General features: G+C 37.1%; 1 protein-coding gene across 2 annotated transcripts in view; it reads left to right on the top strand.

Annotated features, from left to right (window-relative positions):
- STK3 (serine/threonine kinase 3) overlaps positions 1 to 24,521 on the top strand; it is a 126,979-nt gene that overhangs the window by 89,901 nt on the left and 12,557 nt on the right. Inside the window, exon 11 of one of the 2 annotated variants that reach the window (XM_054058566.1) lies at positions 16,897 to 16,949. The exons of the other annotated variant lie outside the window; for it this stretch is intronic. Within the exon in view, the coding sequence (XP_053914541.1) occupies positions 16,897 to 16,949 (53 nt within the window). The remainder of the gene's footprint in view (positions 1 to 16,896; positions 16,950 to 24,521) is intronic. 2 annotated transcript variants of the gene reach the window in all.

The raw sequence follows: 24,521 nt of genomic DNA on the forward strand, positions 1-24,521 counted from the left end.
CCTCTGGAAAGTTTCAGCCAAGATTTGCTCTATAAAACCTAAGCATGTTTTCTCTCCCCAAACTGTAAAGCATCCCTGCTGTCTTATTGTATTGTGTCAAGTAGTTTCAGTGCACGTTGTGTTTTTTAATTACAGAATAGTTTCTGTTGAGAAGACACTTTAAAACTTATTTTCCACTGACTCTTAAATTCTTAGTATAGAGTTAAGTATGAAACTACTTCGCTCCAAAGAGTTTAAATGCCTGCATCATCTACCCCACTTTTTTTTTCCCCCCTCATTAGCTCAAATGGAGGGACTTTAGGGAGGGAAGTGTGGCTCTAGTGTGTATAGGCTGTTAAATTATGCACAAATTACAAACCTGCTGTATAAGGGGAACAAAAGAAAGAAATGAGCGAAGCTGATGAGCTGGGGCAGCACTGCTGGTTTAAAGTAACGTCTTGTTACCTTAGTAACCAGTTGTCTGTACTAATGTACCTCTTTGAGATTATTGTGTAATAGCTAAGTAATGTGTATAGCCTAGGAAGAGCTTTGAAATACTTGGAAAAAATGGTTTTGGCTGGACAAGTTTTAGACTGTTCTCTTTGGTCCATTAAACCAATTCAGTTTCAGTTCTCTCTATCCTGTTCTTTTTTTACACAAAGTGTGTGTGGGGGTGATATTAGTCCAAATAGTTTCCATGTTGCATCAATCACTGGTAACGTCAAGAGAACGTACCACACCTTTGTGTGTAATGTCTGATCCCCAAACTGAGGGCTAACACCAAGGGGTACGTGTTCTACCTCAGCATTTCAGCAGAATTCTTTGAAATCTTCTCTGACAGTGTCATGCAAAATAACCACCCAGAAACAAAATCTATTCTCCTGCTCTATGCTGTGATGATTAATGATAATGAAAAGAAGTAAAAATCAAAATTTGTCTCAGGAGAGTGGGTGACTGGAATTTTGAAGGGCTATTTTAGGTTAATTTTTGTAACTCCTTTAGTTTTGAAGAGGATTTCGTCTTGTGGTTTAGTAAAGAACATGAGAATTTTTTTTCAGTTTAGCTTTTTTTTAATCTTTGGGGGAAAAAAAATCCTGGACTCAAATACAGTTTTGGAGAAAAAAAACTTTTGGATTAGTTCAGTGTCCGTGTGGCTAACTCTCAATAATCAAAAGCTTGTATTAGATTTCTGTGCCTCATATTTTGATCAGCAGCCAGTAAGTAACATGTGTAAACTATATGTTAAGCATAGATGTTAACAACATTTCATAAAGAAAATACTGGGAATTAAATGGCTGACATTTAATACCATTGAGCTTTATGAAGAACGGAAAAAGTTCTGTGCTCTTGTTGTTTGCAAATAACTTGTGGAATCTGAAGAAAGAAACTTCTGCATTAAGACATTGACTTCAGATAAAAGGCTTATAATACTTGGAGTTCTTTGTTATTTGGAACTAGTATCTTCAGCTATCCGATTAGATTGGGCTTAGTGTGTATTTATCAAAGCAAAGGATTGTGCAGAACATTTTGGTTTACATGTAAATTTTGTTTTCTTTTCTTAAACTTGTGTAATTCAGAGATAAAAGGGAACTCCTATGAAACTTGAAAGCAGAATCTGTATTTCTACAAGAATATACTTATTATTCTCATTTACTTGTATTTTAGCAGTGTGTGAAGTGTATGCATTAAAATGATCTAAATGTCATTCTTTTACATTAGATCTCTGCCTATAGATGTTTATAGCCTTATTGGGAATTGTAGCATTGCTATGCACTCATCATTTTATTGCTCGTGAAAAAGGTAAAGTGTTTTATAGAGATGTGTGCTATGTAAAGCTGTAAGCTAACTGTTTGGAGACCTGATTTTTTTCATTCATTGTTGTTGTTTTTTGCATGTGGGTAAGTGTGTGCTGTGTAGACAGCACTAGTACCTAAAAAGGTAAAAAAAAAAACCTGTGTAAAATCACCAAAGGCAGGGGCAGGAACTGAACAAAGCCACAAAACTAATTTACAAGTGTTTTGTACCTATTTTATAGTGTTACTTGAATAACAATTTAAAAATAAAGCTATGCAAGCCCAATATATAGAGCTGCAGTTACTGACAAACTCTCTAGAGGGTTTATCTCATACTTGCTAAAGTCAGTGGCAAAGATTCTACTAATGGCAATGTTAAGCTTGGCTGATCAGATTGTTAAAGAACCGACTTTCATTTATGTGCCTAAATGTGAAACTGCGTTTAGGGTAGGGTTAGAAATTTCCCAGCTTAGAGTGTTTCTCTCAGTATTCTCTAGTTCAGGGCAAGTATGCCTAGTTTCTGGGAAAGAGATACCTGAAGAATTAACCCTTATTTAGCATCTATTTGAGGATCTGGTTATTGCTTATATTTACATTTGCGTTGACAACAGCAGTTGTAAAGATAGAAGAATACTAGTGTGATGATTTAATTTCTTTACCTAAATAAGATAAACCAGGACAAAATTGTAGGAAAGCTCTATAGGTACAAGAGCATAGCTGTAGCTGTTTCAAAAAACTTCTTGATGCTTTGAGGAGAACCCTGACTGCATTTCCTTGACCATTTTTGGTCTGCCATAGTAAGAACTAAAACAAGTTAGCTTAAACCGTTTTGAAGAGTTTATTTTACTTTGCATTGCAGCAGACTAGACTCATGGGCAACAATGTTAGGTCTTCAGCTGAGAAGCAGGAACTTTGCAAACTGTGCAGCCTTGACTGCCTGATATTGTGTATGAGCATGTTGTAGTGCTTGGAGGTGTGAGTTAGGCAGAACTTCCTAAAAATGTTTGCATTTTTTTTTCCCCTCATGGTGTCACTACAGCACACTATATATTTAATTGGTTTTTTTTTAATATTTTAATATTCTTCTTTCAAATAAGAATGGAAGAAAAATTTTTTCGAAGGCACTTACAGACCAGACTTCCCCATGACCCCACAAAGCTCTGTTAGTGAAAATGAGCTGTCCCAAAATGATTCTCCTCCTGTTTTGTTTTCCTCTTTGAAGGGTTTTTTTTTGGCATAGGGAATTACTTAAAGAACTGTATGAATGGAAGAGGAGGGTTTCTAACTGGGAGCTCCTTAAACACCGGTCCACTGGAACCTATGCCTACTTTTTAAAGGTAGTTCTTTATGTGCCTCTAGTGCAAATGTTTGGGTTGGTTTTTTTTTTTCCTGCAGTCAGTTGGATTTTCGCTTTCACAGAATGATTTTCTTTTTTTTTTTTGCTGAAATGAATTGTTCCATTAAGGTTGCCATTAATTTTGGTCACATGTTCTAAACACCATCCACACACAAGATAAATGCATGCTCTACAAAGATGGATAATCACCTAAAGATAAGGACTGTCCTGATAATGTTTATAAAGATAGCAATGTGCTATTTCCATGGTGCTTGTCTGTGTGCGTAGAGGCTGGAATGGGCTTTTTATTTTGCTTTTGCAAAGTTAGAAATTTCATCACTATGTCTGCCTCTCTAAAGAGTTTCCATTAATTAATAGAATGCTGCTGTGAGTCAAGATGGAGACTGATGTAAGTAAGCCTAAATTCAGACAGGTTCAATTAAAGTAACAAAGGCATTAAATTAAAAAAAAATACAACTGCCACTTGCGCTTTGGGATTATGTCTGTGACTAATGATTCACTGGGATGTGAGCATCAGTGTGCAGCCCACCATCAGTGCCGCCTCAGAGAAACAGAGGAGGAATCAGTAGGAGTGTGTTGATCGTAATGCAGCTTGGTGTGTGCATGCTCGGCTGTTTCATTTGTTAACAATGAAATGGTTTACTTCCTTGCCACAAGTTTCAGAGAGACCTGCTTTGCAGGGATTGTTTTTTCCCTACATCAAGTTCTCTGACAACTGCTAGCATGTTTTGCGTGGTACTGTAGCATAGGTACTTTTGAAGGAATGATGTTATGGCCAAGTAGTGCCCCTTTCATATACGCTCAGCCGTTACAGGATTTAACTGCCAAATCGTGCAGTTCCCTGTTATTTAAAAAAACAGAACCAAAAAACCTAAAACCAAAAAAAACCCAGCTCCCCCTAAATATAAGCCCCAGTTTTCAGAGTAAAAGGTATTTGTGGAGGAGAAGAGATGGAAAAGAGCTGATGCCTCTGAAGAGAATTTCTGAAAATTTGAGGGAAGGAGCAGTAGGTGGAGAGAGGCCAGATCCAGTGTTACTTAAGCGTTCCTATGGCCTGTGAAACTCAAGAGCCTTATTTTATCCTCTCTGCTGGCACAGCCCATTGATCATTTCAGAGGTGGGCTAATTCAAAACTATAGGGGTGACACTGGAAACAGTGGTTAGTTTGAAACTACCTGACCTGTTTTCCATGTTTTAAAGAGCTGTTACTATAGTGACAGCAGCTCACCAAGGATCCAGTGCTGCGAAGTTTCAGAGGATGGGCAGTCATGTGCACATGGAGGGAGTTTATCACTTACAACACCAAGCTGTTTTCCCTGCACCCACCTTTTTAACAGATACCTATGCTACCCTAGAATTAGCACAGATACTTGAGAAAACATATTATGTAAATCCTAATGAAGCAGTTTACTGATCTAGCCTAATTTCAACTAAGTTCTTCCTTTGTTCATCTTCTGCTCCTTATTGCAGCTTCCCAAAATGTAACTCCTCTACAGAATGATAGTTGCCATATCCTATGGTGCTCAAATTGTCTTGTCACCAAAACCCATGATTGTGTTGTTCTGCAGTTCTGTATTACATGTTACTGAAGTCAACAAACATAAGCTGTTTGACCATGGGTTAGGGAGAAATGAATTCCAGAGCTGAGATGCCTTCATTGAAAAATAGCCTGACAGCTTTAATCAGTGAATTACTGTCTGAAATGCCTCTGCTGCTGGCAGTTGCCATTGTAACATATGGGGAGAGAGGATCTTGCAGATGGCCAATTCAAGAAACTATTTAACAACTTTAATTTGAAAATCAGTTCAGTGAACTTTGCCTGGCGTCTGGAGTTACTGTGCTTATTGTGCAAACTGTCACTTAGTAAGTGGACAACAATGTAGTATGCTAACAGAAATGATTGGCTAATAGAGGTGTAATCCGATTTTCAGTTTAGTGCAGTTTTTTTAGTACAGAGTGAGAAGAATGACACTAATGTGATCCATGTCTGAAAGGAAAGTATGTTCTTGCCAAGCACAAATTTCAAGAGGAGCTGTACTCATAGCTGTACCTGGTAAGGCTCATTTCAGAGTCTTCTATAGCTAAAAGTTCATCTCCATCTTTGACATAAGGATAAGTTTTCCTGGTCCGTGTCAACTCTTTATCTTTTCCTGATACAGCACTCCTGTTGTGCAGCCATAGCTCAGTAGCTGAGAAGCACCATTGCAGATGCTCGCTTTGTTGGACAGAGCGCCAGGTCTGGTTCCCCCTCAATGATCTAAAGCACAAATACCATCTGTCCTACAGTTAAGATCACTTCAGTGAGTTTCTACAGAACTGCTCACACTTGCCAGAGACATAGAATCAGTCTAGCTGCTTTTTCATTTCTTTTTGCAGAACTGTCCTCAAATTGCCCCATATCACACATACAGAAGTACTGCATCCAAATTCCTGCTCATTAAAGTCGGCAGCTTTCCCTAGGGCTTCTCAGGAGAAGTACTTGTCTGCAGTACAAGGGCTTCAGGGTGGCCCAAATGCATTTCTTGGCTTTTTGCTGGAGTGACTAGCTGTCCTCAGAATTGTGACCAAGTCAGAGCTGGCACAGAGCTGTCTTGTTGTTTTGCAACAGCTAGATGATTGGCAAGTGGGTATACTGGTGAATGTTTTAGACTTGCAGCTGGTGAAGTTCAGCAGGCAGCCTCCTACTATCCTTTGGGCAGATACAGCCCAAAGGACAGTTGCAGTTGAAGAAGTTGATACATCCCACCCTGTGCTCCACTGTGACAGTGAAGTATTAGGAACAACATAAGTCTTTGTATGTCAAGACCACCAAGAATGCACCAAGATGAGAATTTGTGTGAACAAACAAGAGGGTATGATGCTCTGCAGAAAAGATGATGCATTTTGGAACTGATATATCTAATATCAGACTTAGTGGTTATCTATTTCATGAGATCCCAGATAATATTGGGCAACAGAGACCGGAGAATTCTGAGTGATTATGCTTATGGAAGATACTCAAGCCAGTTTTCTGGGACCTGAGATACTTCAGTGGGTTCTTTTTCCTGGTAATGAGGAAATGTTTGTGATTAAGTGAATAAATGTTTTTGGTTTTGGCCTGGTTTGTCTGCAGGATCCCATTTGGATACCTCTTTAATCCCTTAGTCACAGTCATTTTACTAGTCTCTTTCTTGCAACTTATCTTTACTAATGGTCCTCAGAAGGTTGTGGTAGTCAGGAAGTTATATATGTTTTCCCTAGCTTTGTGAAGGCAGCCTTTATTCTAGAATCTCTTTCACCTCTTAGTGGTAACAATTGGTTTGGGGATTTTAGATTTACTGTCACAGGACTCGTATTGCCCCCCTCCTTAAGTCTTAGGCCACATTGTTGAAAGTCTCCTGATCCTACACTATTCCCCTGAGTACACCCTTATCAAAAAGTGTTAGGAAGTTCACCACAGCCGAGTGGAACAGTTTCTGTGGATGGTGGCCAGTTTGGTACTCATCCTCTATATTTTGAAAGAGGTACGTCTTCCCCTTGATCTGGATAATTTTTTGAAAACCGAAATAGCAGTTGTTCTTTAGGCAGTCTTTAGGAGTGTACCTCTAACCTGGAAATTTTTCATGGTATTCTTATTAGGCTCTTGGGGAATTTCACATGGGAGCTTTCTGGCTGATTGTTATACTACAGAGTGCTAAGCACAGAGTGTGATCAGTGTAAAAGCCCAAACTCTCAAATACTATGTGAATTGAAGTTTTACTTAACTTATTAAAACAATAAAAGTGACAAATGATTAGTAGTAGATTTACATAACAACCACTCTTTTAAGTTTTGGGGTTGTTAACTTCATACACTGTTGAAAGAAAATGAAAGTAATGAAACCACCGTGAGGCTGCAGGAGTTCTGGTAACATTGAGAACTGTAATACTTGTTCTTTTTTACTGCCAGGTTTATGGTTTTGATTTCCTATCTGGGCATTTAGAAGAACTGGGGGTTTTGTCAATAGTAAGACATTCTGGGACAAAGATGAAGGGAAAAACTTCATCAGCAATCAAAATTAGAGGAAAGCTTGGACTGTGGTTATTCTCCATGGCAATACAATCTAATTGTAACAGTATTAGAGAAGCAGAGTTGTGGAGGTAAATAGTTGGTGTAATATATTGAGCTGTACTTTTATATGCTAATATGACTGTAAAAGATGTTAATAGTCTTTTACTTCAGCAGTTATTGGTGTTTCAGTCAAAACTGAAATTCTTTGGATAGCCACGCAGGATGAAAAAAAAAGGAAGAATAGAAAGAAGATGGCTCTTGGAATGCCGCTTTGTTTCATTTTAATAGGTGTAAAAACCCACTTGTTGGGCAACTACACAAGTAAAACAGTTTTTGACTCAAAGTTTTACCCTTTGCTATGTAAGACTTACGACAGGATCTACAACTCTTGTTTTATATGCTTTTTCTAGTGTTTTTAATTCCTTCCCATTGCTTGTATGCAGACTTCCCTTATTCTGTCTCTTTCTTCCACCTTTCCCTTTGCTATAAATCTTGAGAACAACACTTTGTGATAAGTTAATGAATGAATAAATAAATCAAATAGTTTGTGTTAATCTTAGACGTGACGTATCACAAGTTGCACAGGAAGTGCCCTTTGTCAGCTGTACGTCACCAGTAGGTTCTCTGTCAGCTGTCATTTATCGCCTCTTCTGGTATAAACTCTGAAGATGTGTAAACTTTATTTTTGATTCAGTGAGATTTTTCTAGCCCGTAATTTTTACTTATCAACTACCTAATCTTTCTTATCTCTGTAAGATACCTGCCTATCTCTGGCTTTACCCCTCTGAGAATTGGTACTGACCCTCTTTGACCTTCTCATTCCTCCTCTTTGCAAACAGCAGGTTTCTACCTCTAATTCGGTGTGGCTTCAATTTTGCTTACCTGTGTTATGTAAGTTTTAGTTTACAACTTGTGTTTGTAATACCACTTCTTTAGTCAGCAGTCTATCTTCAGTTATGTGAAAAAACCTGCAGGGGCTCAATAGTTGTTCGTATCTACCACTACGCTGTGGGTAATCAGGGTTACCTTGAAGACACCATGTATTCGAGGAAAATTTGCTTCTGCTATTAAAGTTCTGGGCTGGCAGATTTTTTTCCCAGGGCATGTTGTACCTAAAACCACTACTGCTTAAGGATCATCAATTTCTGACCTTAGCTCTTTGGGGTTTTCCTAAACAGCCTGGAAATACTGACTCTTCACGTTGCTGGGAAAGAATTGTGCAGTTGTTTCCTCCTTCAAATCAAAAGTCAAAAAATATTATAAATAGGTAATTTTCTCACAAAGGGTAAAAAGGTGACTTAAATAAACTGGTTTTTGTGCCCTTTCAAAATTTTTATGTCAGAGAAACTTGAGTTTCAGTTTCCCTTTATACTTAAATGAGCACCTAACTTAAAGAAAACATTAAGTCACAAAACTACACAAGTCCCATCCATTACAAGTCAAAATGATCAGAACAATGACTTATTCTTTCAGTGGTTTCTAAGCTGCTTATACTTGGGATGTGTTGACATAGTAATTCGAGTATGAGTACATGTAGAGGTCATCTTAAAATAAATTAGCAACTAAAGAATGACTCCAGTGTTTTATTTTCTTGTGTACTACTGTATTATTTTTATTTAGTGAGGTATTTCTTGTCCAAGCTACTATTGACATGATGAAAAATGAGAGATTAAAATTACTTACTAAATTATCTTTTCTGCATCTCGACTTAAACAATTGTTCCAAAAATATGTTACCGAGTGCTTTTGCCAGACTAGCTTAACACATCCGAATTGAAGGTACTTCCATCACTTTCCTTGGGGGCCTGTGTCAACAGCTTTATAGATCTGACAGCTAAACAATATTCTTTTAATCTTCAGTTTAAAATTTTATTATGTTATGCCTAGTTATAGCTCTTTGAACAGTCTTCAAAAATTCTTACTCCTCCAAGGAGAAATAACTTACCCAAGCTATATAGGTTATTAAATCTTCCCTTACGTGTCTATCTCGGGGACAGTATCGCACAATAAAACTAAATATGCATGAGTGTGTAAGTGCCACCCTGGAAATAGTTATAAGATATTTGGAGTTTATTTCTACTCTGAAGGTCCCTGGAGCGTAACCAGATTGTCAGTAGTTGCCATGAATAGGATTGGTTCCCCTGTGTGTCAATTCTGTGCTGGCATCATGAGCATCCACAGATGGGAATAGCTGGTTCTCCAGGAATAGGACATCTGTCATCAGGCCACTAATTTTAAGTTGTGACAAGCCATCCTTGGTTCTGGAACCGCAGCACAGGAACAAAAATACAGTAATAGCCTTGCAGCCCCTTGACAGCAGCCGGGGAATATTAGTTGGTCGATGTGCCATCTTCTCAAAGGAGCTACTTCCTCTCCTTATGCATTGAACAAACTCCACACAGGCTCAGAGAAAAAGTTTTTTTGCTCAATGTGTCTGCTTTTGGCCACTAAAGACAAAATACGGTCAAGGTCAAACACAAACAACCCCCCCCACCATGTTTCATGTATGAACTGTTTTAAGATACCATGTAAATAAATTGTTGGTTTCACAGAAGGAAGAGGCTAGTCACTGGCAGGCAGCAAGGAATTTATTGTCATGGATGCTGCCAGGGTTATTAAAATAGTTATCTAGTGTAGAAAGCATGGATGGAGCCATTATCTTCAGTCTCAGTATTTCATTCATGTAATCCATTGGTTTGTAGGAATGTTTTTTTAGGGTAAATGATTTTCTGCTTGGACTATATTGTGATGTCTACAGCTAGTATTAAGAGATTCAAAGAAGAAAGTATTTTACACTGTACATATATTAAGATAGATTCATTAAGTTCATTACTAGAAATACGAATACCAACTTAAGGAAACAGTCTTTGGAACTTCTAGTATTGTGTCTTGATTCCAAAACAAAATTATAAAGCCGAAGATTATGTGTTGATTTTTAGGATGATGTTTCACCATAGATTTGCCTTCATGCAATGTTTTTGACTAGTTTATTGTACTGTAATTCTAGCTATAGAAATGATTAACTATGTGCTTTGAACAGTTCAGAGACTAAATAATGTCATTTTTTTGGATCAGATTTAATTGAACAAGAAGATTATCTTAATTTGCCCGTGTCATACTTGTGAAATGGTTTGGGTTGTTTCTCTGCTTAAGGAAATACTCTTCAGGAAAAAACTATTACTGTTTTAGATTTGCAGATAAACTGCTTTTTAACTCTTTGTGCCCATTCATTTAAAAGTTCATGAGAATTTGGCTATATTAAAGTATTTTGCCCTGCATCACCTCTACGCTTTTCCTCCAGATTGCCTTTTAAACTGCTGTTGCTGACTTTATTCCTCTGTGCTAATTTAACATACCTATTTTGCTCCAGGTTATATTTATGTCACTGCTCTTGTTTGACAGACAGGATTATTTTCATTTCAAACTAGCATAGCTATTCCAGATCTGAAGGGAATGATACACTGTTTGAACATATGACAAATAATTTTCATGGTATATTGGTGGATGCAGTATTTGTGTGTTTGGTGTAGCCTATACTGTCAGAACAGGATTTTCTGGTATAGCTAAAGTAAGGTATTTGCACTGGCAGATACCTTTTGGTTGAGAGATGACAGTGAGAAAGATTCAGATCTGAGTATTTATTCAAAAACTTACCCAATTGTAGCCTTGTATTATGGAAAAATGAACAAATGCTGTTATCTGGAGAGTGGTTGCAGAGAAACAGTGAGTGATTCCACAATGAATTCATAGTAGAGCTGCAGTAAGATGCAAGAGTCCTGCCATCAGGTCTCATGTGAAGTAGTAAACTCTGCTCGCTCCCATATATCTCATCTTCACTTTCAAATGATCCAGTGCTTTGTGACAAGTTGATCTCATTTAGGTTGTGTCCCCTTCTGGGCAGTTTTGAACATGCCAGGCTATGGAGTCTTGGTTTGGATGCTGTGGCAGTTCAGTTACATAAGAAGTGATGCATATCATTATTTAATCAACATCTATTATATATATATGATTTATGTTGTAAAATCTCTTTTATTTTTTTCAATATATTTATTGAATTCCATCTTTTAAGTATTAGAAGTTTCACATTCTTTTCTACTTTATATGATCGTTATCAACCTTATTTTGCCAGCCAAGTAAATTAAGTGATAAGTGTGTGTCAGCATTCATATTGTAGAATTGTTTGTCTGGAAAAGACCTTTGAGAACCGTACTAAACCATATCCCTAAGCACTTCATCTACCCATCTTTTAAATATCTCCAGGGAGGGTGACTCAACCACCCTGCTGGGCAGGTTATTCCAATGCCTTGTAGCCCTTTCAGTGAAGTGGTGTTTCCCGATATCTAATCTGAACCTTTGCCTGACACAACTTGAGGCCATTTCGTCTTGTCCTATCACTAGAGAAGACCAGCACCCACCTCGCTACAACCTCCTTTCAAGTGGTCGTAGACAGTGATAGTGATAGACTATAACATTAAATATATTTGCTTATCTATCTAGGATACTTTCATATGTATTTGTATAACCTAATGATGGGTGAAGGATTTTTTCTCAACAAGCATGTGCCCAATCAGACCTACTATAAATGCAAAACACTCTAACTTTGTCATCTGCATTCAAAATGCTGACTGTGTCAGTGGTCCTAGTGATCTGTTCTCATGCTGAAACATTGTCAAAATATCTGATATCTGGAGGATTCTGTTTTAGAAGTATACAGTGGCCAGCAATACAGAATTGAGCCAAATATTCTGACGGTACATCTTTGAAAACTGTCTGATGATGAATTACTCAGTAGTTTGGTAGACCCCTCCTGAGCATGCTCAGATTTTAATTCCTGTCTTTCCTTAGTACTGTTATTGATATTGTTTACTTCAAATGCACTGTACATTGATGATTCTGGGATGTTGAGGTGGGAAGGTCTAGAGCTGTAATGATGACCTAAGTCACAAATGCTAAGTCACAAGGAAATAACAAGAAATTTTTTGAGGAGAATGTGTACTGAAATGAATTTGAAATGTAAAAAAAAAAAAAAAGATATTGTAAAATGAGGTGTGAGCTTATTAAGTTACAAAAATTACTTGAACATATGACAAATAATTTTCATGGTATATTGGTGGATGCAGTATTTGTGTTTGGTGTAGCCTACACTGTCAGAACAGGAGTTCTGTGTAGGTATTACATTCTGTAAATTTTAAATCTCAAATGCTTTATTAAATATGTTGTGCCTAGTTTTTTAGCATTAATTGGTCTCAAATGGGAGTGAAATAACTATCAAATACATGAAGACCATTCACTAACATATTTGAGCATTCTTGTAAAATAAAATTTGTTAAGGAAACTCTTAAATAAAATGAAGAATGAGTTGAAGCATGTACTCTATTTCAGGCAGGTAAGTAGCCATATTCCATCAGTAGGATTATTAATGTAATTTTTCAGGTTTCTCATGTCAGAGCCCTTGGTTGCCTCTTTTGCAGCATGCAGTCATTGTTGTTCATAGTTGACATACTCATACAAAATCACAAGTTTCTGAAAAAAGTTACTTCAATTTCAACAGGCTCCTGCTTGTCAAATCTAGATTTAGTGTAGTTTAACACATAACACATTAAAAATATCAGTAGTGTGAACTTGGTGTTTACCTATAGACCTGTTTATGGCACTATTGAAATCGAAGAGGGATTTGCATTAATAATGAGGAACACCATAAAGAGCATGTACAGATGTTTCCTAATGCAGTAGGTCTGTTGCTCTAAAGGCATGTGATCACATTTGGAAAATTGCTATTGCATGTCTTGGCAGTTCATTAAAAACTGAAAACTTAAAGTTAACCAGTATTTTGATAGACTTAAGTTCAAGGTCACCTTTTGTTTAAATGATGTTTTGTTTTCTGTAATTAGACCATGCCAGGTGTATTAAGTATGTAATTAAAAACACAAGGTTTGGCTAATTCAGGGTAAATGAGAATGAAATACAAGGTTATTATTCGTCTCTAGTGAGACTCCAGATGAACAGTGCACATGGAACTATTTATAAAACGTTTTGCATGGTCAAAAATTGCTTTAGGTTGCTGTCCATGGCTTTTAAATTAAACTCTCAGATTTTTACAGAAGTACCTGTAACAGAGATATATGTTCCCATGCCTAGTTTGGGATTTGAATGGAAATAAATATATATATATGATGTGCAATTCTATGGCATAGATTTAAAAAAGAAAATGAAAAATAGAGAAAAGGTGGTAAGAGAGTCTGTAAGGCATCCTTCAAAATGTAATTAGGGCACACTTCCACTGACAGCCATGGTACTGAGCAACTGATTCAAAGCATCAGAAATAATACCTGAAAGGGAACTGTCTACTTTTATGGTAGGGGGTTGAATTTCTTGGTCTGTGAATGCTGTGTTGCACAGTGGTGGCAAATGTCCACCACTGTACCGCCCAGTAATGAAATCTTAACGGAGGCAGAATTCAGCTATCAGTGATGATGTTTGTTGCTCCTGCATCTGTGACCCACATAAACTCCTCCTTAGGGCCCTGTGGTCCCCACAGTGTAGGTCTGGAGCCGGATGTAAACTATGGATCTGACCAGTCCAGGATAGAACCCATGGAATGTGGTTTAACCAAGGATTCCTTCTTGGTCTTCTGTCTCCCAAGGTTAGCATCCTTATTTCTGTACCCTGTGAATTTTGAGAAAAGTTAAGTGGAAGACCAATTTAGCAAAATGTGTTGCTTATGTGTTGCTTAGGTTTCGTGTATGCAATTAAAATCACTTGGATTTGTCTTCAAAAATTAAAATAGTTGTAAGCTACAGGGGTACATAAAGTTTAAGCAAGTACTTAAAAAAGTGGTATGTGAAAGGCTCTTGGGGGTTTGTGTGGAGTTTGGGGGTTTGAGGTTTTTTTGTGGGGGGAGGTGTCACGGTGGTATTTTGGTTTGAGTTTTTTTGGTTGGTTGAGTTGGGGGCTTGGGGTTTTGTGTGTGGTTGTTGTGTTTTTTGTTGTTTTTTTTTTTTTAAAAAAGGAAATGAAGTCTACGTTCTAAAATCAGTGCCTTTGGAATACTATAAATTGGCCTCACTGAGTTCAGGTGAAACAAGGAATTGCCCATACTTTTCATGGTCTTTGGTATTTTGACTACTTCTATGCAGCTGATATTGGAAAAACTAGGTTGTTTACAGTTGCACATTTTCTTTAGAACTATGGTGTACTTGGAAGTGCTTTTCAGTGAGAGGTCTGTTCTTTAAAGTTTCTGTCAGCATCCTCACTCTGTTTAAAAGTGACCAGGAACTGAAGAGAGGTTCCTCAGGACTATCAAGAGTAGCCAGCTATGGGGAAATACAGTCACCAGAAACAAGTTGCTGAGCTTCATGCTTATGCCATGTTCCTGAGGGAGAGATTTCAGAATGCTCACACAGAACAGCTGGACAATTCCTTTTGCCATTTGTATTTCTGTAGAAATAGGACCAGAATTTCAGCAGGTACAGAAACTGTGGCAAGTAGGTCAGCATGAGGGGATAACTCTTAATCTTCTGTTCATATTACCGTGTTGCTTTTAGAATTTAGTCTTGTTAAATTCACAGGGGAGGAGGATGGAATACCATGGTGTTGCTGGGGTGGTTTACTTATAGTTATGGTAATGTGATAACATCTGAAATTACTTTTCTGTCAGATTACTGCTTGTTTTTCTAAAGATGCCCTTATTTCTTTTCATTATTTTGCCTTCCCCATGTTTACGGCTACATAACTAATCTCGTTTCCTATTGTCTTTGCTTTTTTTCCTTAATAAACTTATTTCACAGTAGAAAATAAGATTATTTTTGCAGTTTGTCCTGAGAACCTTGGATCCACAGAAGTATTCGTTTCTTGAAACCTGCTGCCAATTGCACCGGGTTGTTATTACATGATAATCCTACTCTTCATTTGGAAAACAAAGCAACTGGTCTAACCTGTACGTTGTAAAACCTATCTCAAAAAGCAAGCAAAGGTAATCAGATGTACCTGGGCTATCACAGTCTGCAGCCTGTGCAAGAGCTGTCGCAATTGATGGCAACCTGCTTTGGATGCCAGCACTTCTCTGCAGCCCAGAGGCCATATAGCACTGGGCAGTGAAGCTGACACCCACCCTGTATGTCTCTCTCTTGAAGCTGATATATATATCCACTTCTGTGTTGGGATCCAACAAGGCACTGGAAGAAAGAGGGGATCCATGAGTACACCAGCAGCTTGTTGTGCTGAGTTCTGCAGCTGTGCAGCTCCTGCAGCACTCAGTGTCTGTCTGGGAATATGCTTTGTAAAAGCGAGTGGTGGTGCCAGAGCTGCGGAGATGCCCTTGTCTGCTACCTGATGATGATTTATAGAATGTTAAATTAAATTAAAATGTGTGCCTGATGTATGAACCTACTGACTCGGAAGCCTGGTGATCCTGACAGCTGGTTTAGCAGGACTGACTACATTAAAAACATTAAAAAAAACCCTCAAAGAAAACAAAAACAAAGAACCCCCACAAAAACAAGTAGTTATTGATTTGGAATGCAATGTCCCTGAAAGTATATAAACACGTAGAATAGATTGCAGTTTTAAAAAGATCTGGTTTGCCTCTTAATGTCAGCAATACAAGTTCCTTAAACTGAACAAAGGTGAAAGATCAAAATAAGACACATTCCATTCCTGAAGTTAAATGAAAGCATGTTTCTGCTTGATATGATAGGAAATAGCTTAAAGAATGTTTTATCAGAATGTTTTATCCTTCTTTTTTAAAAAAAAGAAAAAGGTATTTTAAAGCTGTCAAGGACTCTATATGCAGGTGGTTACCAATTGTGTGTCAGGTATTTAAATGGAAGCTGGTTGGCTTATCCATATAGGGTTTATTAGTAGTAGTTTCATTTTTTCATTGATTGTAGTGCAAAGTTCATGCTTTATTTTGTCTTGTACATAGTAAATACATGGTACTTGATCACAAGTGACCTCTTGTGAAATTTAATTAGAATTGCTGTTTGATGCATTCATAAGCATGGAATACATAGTTGTATGTATGAGTAATGCCTTGCATACTTAAAACACTCTTTAAGGGAGCTTCTCTGCTTGCTGTGGTGGTTGCTGTGGAATCTTTGCTACATTTGTACATTAAAAAAGCATGGTTTGTTTTATGGGGAAAAAATACAGAGTAAAAATGCTGCTTTTTATTACTTCTGGTAATAGCAGCAATGTCTACTTTTAAAGCAGGCAAGAGAGTTTTACTGTAAATACAGCAGGACTTTGTATTGATTTAGGAAGAAATACACGAGACTTCTCAGAAGGTTGGTAAATGTTTTAACACTCTCTTTTGTAAATGTCAGGCTCTTGCTGACACCGATGTTTTAGGAAGTTTATATGTAGATGGACAATTGTAGGAATCATTAATGGAGAGTTTCCCGTTTCTGTTGCTTGCCAAAATTTCCTATTTTTCCTTCCTGATTTTTCCTTCTGGGATGGATAAACTAGGTGACTTCACATTTTGAGTATAGAAGGGCTTCTAGTTTTTGTCTGTGGGAGTTTTTATGTTAAGAAGTGATATTTTACTTTCATGGTATACATATTTAAAGTTTAGACTGAACCATGTTCAGTCAGGGCTTTGCTGTTGACCGTAGCCATCTCGAGACTTCTTCCAGTTTTGACAGTCACCTGAAATTAGTTGAATCCTTTAAATTAGGTGAACACAATTTGACTACACTTCAGATTTGCTTCATGACAAGCCATCTGTCTTCTGGGATAGGTGCTGCGATATCTCATCACGTGGTCCTGGAGCATGTGCTGCCTTGGATGGCGGTGAGTTAAAACCTTCCTTTCCTCACTGCCCTTCATTTGCCAGTTTTGGCTGGGAATAATCTGAACCTGTCGTTTTAGTAATAGTGTTACATTTTAGTATTAGGGTTAGGTGCTGCATAGCGTAAAGTGAAACTGAATGAGGAAATGTCGTCCTTATCAGTAAAAGATCTCTTTACTTCAGGAATAAGATAAGTTTTTCTTGCAGTCTTGTAGGATCTCAGTATTTCTGAAAGTTTTAGTAAGCTGTATGGTAGCTTGTTTTGCAATACTTGCAGAAGTTTTTGCCCTGTATTTTATACTCAGTAGGTCCACAGATGCCTTTTAATTCATAGGATAGAGGACTTCCTAATAGCCACTTTCTGGTGGAATGGTTCCTAATGAGACTGTGAGTAGTTGTGTTGGTTTTAATGATAATCAAAATCTACAGTAAGAAGTGAAAAGGCAATTTCCTCATTGAAATATTTTAATTAAAACATTTTTGTTGCAGGGTTACTATTGTCTTTGCATTTTCACCAGAGCTATCACAAAAATTATGGGCCCTGCTATTCATATACTGCTTTTAAATTTGTTATATTTTTGATAAAGTGATGCCTTTGCACAACGGAAGATGTGATGCCAAGTCACTGAAGGCTTTTCTGAGACAGTAGCTTTTGAATGCTTCCAAATTCTGCCTGAGTAGGTGATGGAATGCAGGTCAGGACCTCAGCGGTAACACTGAAGCAACATAAAGGGTTTACTGCTGGTAACACCTTCAACTTTTTCTCCAAAGACAGTCTTTCTTCCTCTTCAAAGGTGTGAAGATGTTTTAGATGTATATTTGATGAGTTAGATTGTGTTTTAAAATCCATTGTATAACTGCAGTGTTTCAGTAGATCCCCACCTACATCCACTATTGGGTCATAATTCACATTCTTTTTGTAATGTGAATAGATGAGATTTAGATAGAGAATAAAAGAACCTATGTTGTTAGATTCTTGTTCTATTGCTTTTATTACCTTTTCATTTTTCTTATGGTATTTTTAGTTTATACTAGGAAGAGTTATAAAAGCCAAAAAAATTATTGGCTTGCTGATAATGTCTGGTGTCACACCACAGCACTCCACTTTGTCAAGGAAGGAAAAAGTTTACAGTCGACTTTTCTAGGTCTGTTATTCCAAAAATCACAAGAAATATTTGGTACAAAAGCTTTGCTTGCTGTTATTAAATTTTCACTTGCAGCTTGTTGGATTTTTGGGAGGGCAGTCTTGTTATTCCACTGCAAAGTATAACATGAAACTTAAAATGTGCTGAGGATGCACCATCTCTGTACTTCTTCTCAAGTGCTATGAATGCGAGAAAGAGGAAGGCTTCTGTTGGTTTACCCTCAGCCCTGCAGAATCCCCCACTGTTGGATTTAATTTTTTTGTGTACCGCTCTGCTTGCACACTGAATTTGAGGGAAGTACTAATCCTGTTGGCAGAGCTTCAGGGGAAATATTTTATACAATTAATTCTTCAGTAGTTGTAGTGTTTAAAATCAATTTTGTTCACTTTGTCATGAAAGCATGGCCATCTTTCATAGATTTTTATGATCTCCTTCCCGATCTATAATTATCCAGAATGGGATACTCAGTTTTACAGTGTGTTTTTTGTTAACATTTAATTGTATTGGTGTTTCCAATTTTTAATTACCTTGTACAAAGAACCCTTTTTGCAATCTAGCTGTATATTATTGGTCTGTTTCCTGAGGAAACTAGAGTTAGGTGATTGTGCTGTTTGTCCTGATATATTTGAATCATGTTGTCCATGTGTGGCAAAGGTGGAAGTTTCAAAGGAATTACATTTGCTACAAGTTTCAACGCTGCTGCTACTACTAATCTGCCTGTGAGAAGAGGGATCCAGATCAATATATATGCTGACGTATGGGTTGTGGGCTGAGGTTGAGTCTGTTGTCTTTGGCCTGTGGTGGGTTAACCTTGGCCCCTGTAGCTTGGAACCATGGATAGATGTGTGCATATTACTCCGGATTTAATCAGGAGACAGGGATTGTAGAAGAGGGTGCCTGCTGGTTTCTGTTACTCTCCTTATAGCAGTCATAGCAGTCAGATAGCCAGAGAGCTGAGTCAATTTGGCTTGCTCAAAAAACTTCTGACACCCCCTTTTCCTCCTCTCCCTCCCAGCTCTGCCTATGGTCACAGAATCGGTAGATCTCATGTACGGAAGCAGTCAGGAGCCCAGGATTTTCAAACAGCAGGACTGACCCTTTTCGCTACCTCCTGTCATCAGATCAGATTAAGTGTAGAATGAAGCTGCTTTCTTAATCTATATCCTTTTTTAGACTGCTCTCAAGTTCTGCTGCTATTTTATTAGTGACACATCAAGGCTGTTCTTTCTGTTAAGATTCTTGTCTTTGATTTAGTTGCATCTCACCTGAACTAACTTTTTTTATGCAAGAATTCCCTTTGTGTAATGGTTTCCATATGTCTCCTGAATCAAATCTAAATTTACTATCTTTAGTTTGATCTCTGTTTTAATCCCGTCTGCTTTCTTTGTCCTTCTTTGAAACAAGAGAGAAGTGAAAAGAAAGTGGGTTTTTTTTGACCAAGCTCTCAATACAAGTCAATGGGTAACATCCAAAAAGGAGTTTTGCTAAAGAGAGGTTTGATTTTGGCTTTGTAAATTCTTCAGACAAAGGGCTGTAAATATATTATTTCTTCTACTGTACACAAAATTTTGATTTTGACTGGTCTGCGTTATGATTCTAGCTTTGATACAGAAATATCTGTGCATCATTTATTTTTATTTTAGGAGAAATAAATGCGTTAAAGGTGTTTTGCTCGTAGGTATGAATGTCAAATTATCCAGCCTCTATGACTTCTATGTCAAACAAAATTCAGGCTCCAGGATGTTTTCCCTGAAAGGTCATTGGAAAGGTGAGGAGCAGAGATGAAATGATACCATTTCATGTTTACATTTACACAGTGCAGTAGTGGGCTGACCTACAGGAAAATAGATCTCTACATTTGAATTCCTGCATAACTTCCTAAGTCAATTGTTAGTTCCTTCTGCTGGAGGGAATTTTAGAAAACCATGTAGAACTGGCAGCAATTTAGTTATTATTGTATTCCAGTTTTGAGGGCTTTTAACTATTCATATCGTGCAACACTGCAGCAGTATTGTTAAAAGGAAGAGATTTTTGAAAAAAAATGGAAAGGGTTTTTGTCATAATCTCCTCTGAATTTTTATTTAATGTGTTTAAATTTTCTTAGAGGTTTCAACTAATCTGCATCTAATCTCTGTCGGAGACCATTGGTGGTGTGCCATATCACTACCTTTTTTATTTCCCCACCTTAACTGCCCTTTTCTATTTCTCCTCCTTTTTATAATTCTGTCCATGAGTTTGTTTGTGCCTAAAATGTTCCTTAGGGCTAGTGCTGACACAACTTGTTCTATTCTTATCTGTTTCTATGGCGTTTAATCCTTTATTGCTCAGTATTTTCTTACACAATTTTCTGTGGTTGTTATGGCAACAATAAATAGCAAACTTGTCAATTTTCAAGCAATGTTGCTTTCAAAATTTTGCATGATATTAAATACCTGAGCAAGAGATGAAATATTTTCAACATAGTTAAGCTAATTAATAAATTACTGTGTAGTTTTGCAATGTTGCCGCTTTAAGGCAAGGTGTTATGCACTGTGGTGAATAAATAGAATACATTTGTGAAAGTTGGAGAAATTGTTAGATTACTGAAACTACTTTTCTGCTATAGTTATTTGAATGACCATGATCTGGTAAACATGACTGGCATTGTAGCAGCAGCATCAACCGGGTTAGTGGGCATTAAGCTTATAATTATGAGGATTCCCTGTGTAATACAGACCCTCAGATGCTATAAGTACAAGATCCCAGATTGGAAGATGTTTGGAGATACTAAAGTCAAAAACATCAGGAAGAGATACTTTTCTAAGATTGAATTTAAAGCAAGAGGAGATACTGATGGAGGAAAAGAGTTTTATTTGAGATTTGAAATGGGTTAGAACTGCAAGAAGCAAATAGTTCTGTGAATGTATAAAGTCAGAATCACTAATGAAAATGGAAGCAATCAAAATTGCTTATTTTAAAAAATGAATTGATGGACCAGATCCACAAGGGTTTTCGTATACAACATGATTATGTTACTACTTTAAAATACTGGTTCATGCGTTTGGAATTTTTAAATATTTTAAAGTAATTACTAACATTCATTGTGTCTTTTAACGGAGCCTTTGGTAAATTTGACTTCCACTGTAACAGAATTTTCTCTAATACGTTTGATTTTACAGGACTGTGAAGTCTTGTGACATATACCATATTTGTAATTCCAACTGTGTACACATATGTGTGTATGTGAGGTAAAGTAGGAATATTATGTAGTGAAAACTTTACCTTTTTGATGCTGCCAAAAAAACCAGCAATACATTGCCTCCTTCATGTCAATAGCATTCTTAAGTTGTTAGTGTAACTCTCCTTATGATAGGATGTTGAGACATCCAGTCGTGATTTACACTATGATTTCAGGCCATAAGAATGCAAGGTCTCTCTCCAGGTGTGTCAGCAGCAGTACAAGTCTCGAAGGGAGTAAGCAGAAAAGTAGGTATAATTTTCTCCCCATCTAAACTTGAGCAGGCAACTTGTTTCTTTTGGGAGAAGAAAATTGGCTTGTCGGTCCACTGTTCAATGTGTGGTAGTTCAACAAGGCAGTTTGTATTCAAAACCATAACAGCTTTTCTGAAGATGGTGGCTTAAAGCCAAAATCCACTTCTCTGTCATCAGTAGAGTCTACCCAGAAAATTATTTTCATTTCCAAATGAAACTACATCTCTGTTCTGTGTGTAAAGAGGAGAGGAGATCAGTGTTGGGGACGGTTTCAGTTATTACATTCCTGCTCTTAGGATTTGTTGCTGTACGTTAATACCAGATTTAAAAACTACTTGATATGATGCTGTTTTCTGCTTGTGACAGGATGCATTATGAAGATATTCACAGGAGGCTTTTTGCAACCTTCTGCCACGAGGTGAATTTCATTAGCATTAAGTCGAGAATGTATGCTTTATTTTTTAGTGTAGTGTTTCCTCAACAGTAAGTCCTTTCTGTCTGTATTTTTTCTTCAACAGTAATTCTTAATGTCCCCATCCAGACATGTGCAATAATGAGATCGAGAACTAATCCCCATGCATTTTAAGTTCATATTTAGTAGAGAGTGTCCAGGACAGATATGGGGTCTTTTTGACACTAAGCATATGTTTCCCTGCATTTGTTTGTGTTTGTGCACATCCATCAGATCTGCTGGTGATGAGGAAGTTGTTTGCACCCTCTCTGTTCTGACAAACTGTGAACAATGACTGTTAGGGCTTGAGCAGTCCTATTAATTCGTACTTGGTCTCTCTTCAGTGTCGTGTCTTAGAATGCAGGTTACTGCTTAAACTGAGGAATAGATGTTCTCTAAGCAAAAACCCAGTGATGTGTTTTGAATAAATTGCAAGAGCATTTAATAGCCTCTACATTTATATTATTTCTTTACTTTGGAAAAGCACTACTCAGAAGATTGCCTTAACAATTGAACTGCATTTACCAGGCACTGTAAATTGAAGTAAATGTTTCTTTGGCTTTTAATTATTTCTGAAATTGCAGTTGTGTAGCACACAGTCCTATTTAAAGGTGAGCCTGTGAGCTGTATAGCATTAACTGCATTGAGCACAGATTTTGTTTGACTACTGACACCTTGCATTTGAGGAATGCATATGTCTATCTCACGTTTTCTTTATCCTTTTTGTATGGTCTAGGAATGTGCTGGATGGATTGTTTGGCATGAGTTGGAGTGTGATGGAAGCTCTTATTATTTCCTGCCCTGGTAGTTAGGGTTGGAAATAATATAGATGAGGCCCTTGGTTCTACTTCAGTTTCCAAATCACTAATACTAAATCAATTTAAAAACCTAGATTAAATTCCCAGCAGTGTTTTTTCTAGAGAAGGATTTAGATTTGAAGTCACAGACACTTGAACATTACAGATGTTCATAATGTATCAACAATGAAAACGCTACATGTGCTGCACTTAAACAATCTGTAATGTTCGAGTGCAGCACATGTAGCGTTTTCATTGTTGATACATTATGCAATGAATAAAATTTTATGATTTTCCTTTTCTTAATGGATTTTAAGTCTAGAAAACTGAAATATAGTTGAAGCCGAGATAGTCACTCAAGATGAATTGTAAAACCACCAGGGAGGCCAGAAAGATTCTACTGAGATATGGGTCACATCATAAGGGTTTGCAGAGCTCATTCCCTGGTTTTGGGCTATATATTTGACATAATTTACTCCAGAGATGCAGAGGTGGAATAGTGAGCACTATGAACTGGGACTGGAATTAATGAACACTGTTGGCACAAAAGCTTGCACAGTACCTGTTTCCATTGAGTAATAAATAACAGCTATATCTGCAGTTCTAATCTGAAAAACCTAATTTAACAAACTAATGTTGTTCTGTACTCTGTGACAAAACAAATAGATCGAATGTTGTAGACCTTCGTAGGAGATAATACTGTGAAGGTAGGAAAGAACTATGCTAATTTTTGGCTTGATCGCATCAATGTTTGAGTCATAGACAAAATATTTGATAGTAAAATATTTCATTGGCAAATGATTTTGGCAGTTCTGGACTCAGTAAGTGAATATGCCACTGAATCATTGAATCTTATTCAATTAACAAATACAGTCTCTAAACTAATAGAGAGTGAGCATCACACTTTTCATGGAGTGGATTGTGTTTTAGCAAATAGAATTGGATTATATTTAAGTGTCCTGTTCAGTACTGAGATAACCTAGATTTCTTGTTCATTAAGATGAGTGGTCTATTCTTTTAATTTAGTATTGCTTTTAGTTGTTTGTTGGTACATGGGCTTCTTGTTTAATGTGTTTTGACATGAATGATTATCAGTAATTATCTTGTTCTGTATTTGCCTACTTTGGGGATATTTCTTAATTTGTTACTTGTAATGAGAGTAGTCTATGACGTGTCTGTAAAGGAAAAGACCTACTGTTTAAAAGCTGCTAGCTAGGAAGTGCTGTTTTATAGATTATCCATTTCTGTATTCATTCACTTAATTTAGGTCAAATTTAGTTTGGATTAGAAGCAAGACAGTAGCTGTCTACTAAATCTAGACCATTATAAGGTAGATTTCATTGGGTTGATTTGTTAGTCTTTAAGTTGTTTTTCACAAATGTAGGGCTAGTGCATTTTGTCAAAAGAAAAATTAAATCCACTTTAATGAACTTGCAGAAACTCTGTGGTATCTGATTGGTATGATTTGTAGATAAGACTTCGATAGTAGGCAGCATTAAGAAGAGTTCATAAACTATTCCTTAAGGTGTAAAGAGATTTTCAAAAATCCACTCAGTTCTTGAGCATGATAAAGCTTCCTAAATGTTTTAAATCAGTTTTCCTAATACCTAAGCGGTTATAAGCAAATGAAATATCCAGCCCCTGTGGCTGGAGAACTGCTGGAGGTGATGCAGGAGTGGAACAGTACTCTTCTGTTTTCCAGGGACTCTG

Source organism: Cuculus canorus, chromosome 2 (assembly GCF_017976375.1).
Source record: "Cuculus canorus isolate bCucCan1 chromosome 2, bCucCan1.pri, whole genome shotgun sequence".
Lineage (NCBI taxonomy): Eukaryota > Metazoa > Chordata > Aves > Cuculiformes > Cuculidae > Cuculus > Cuculus canorus.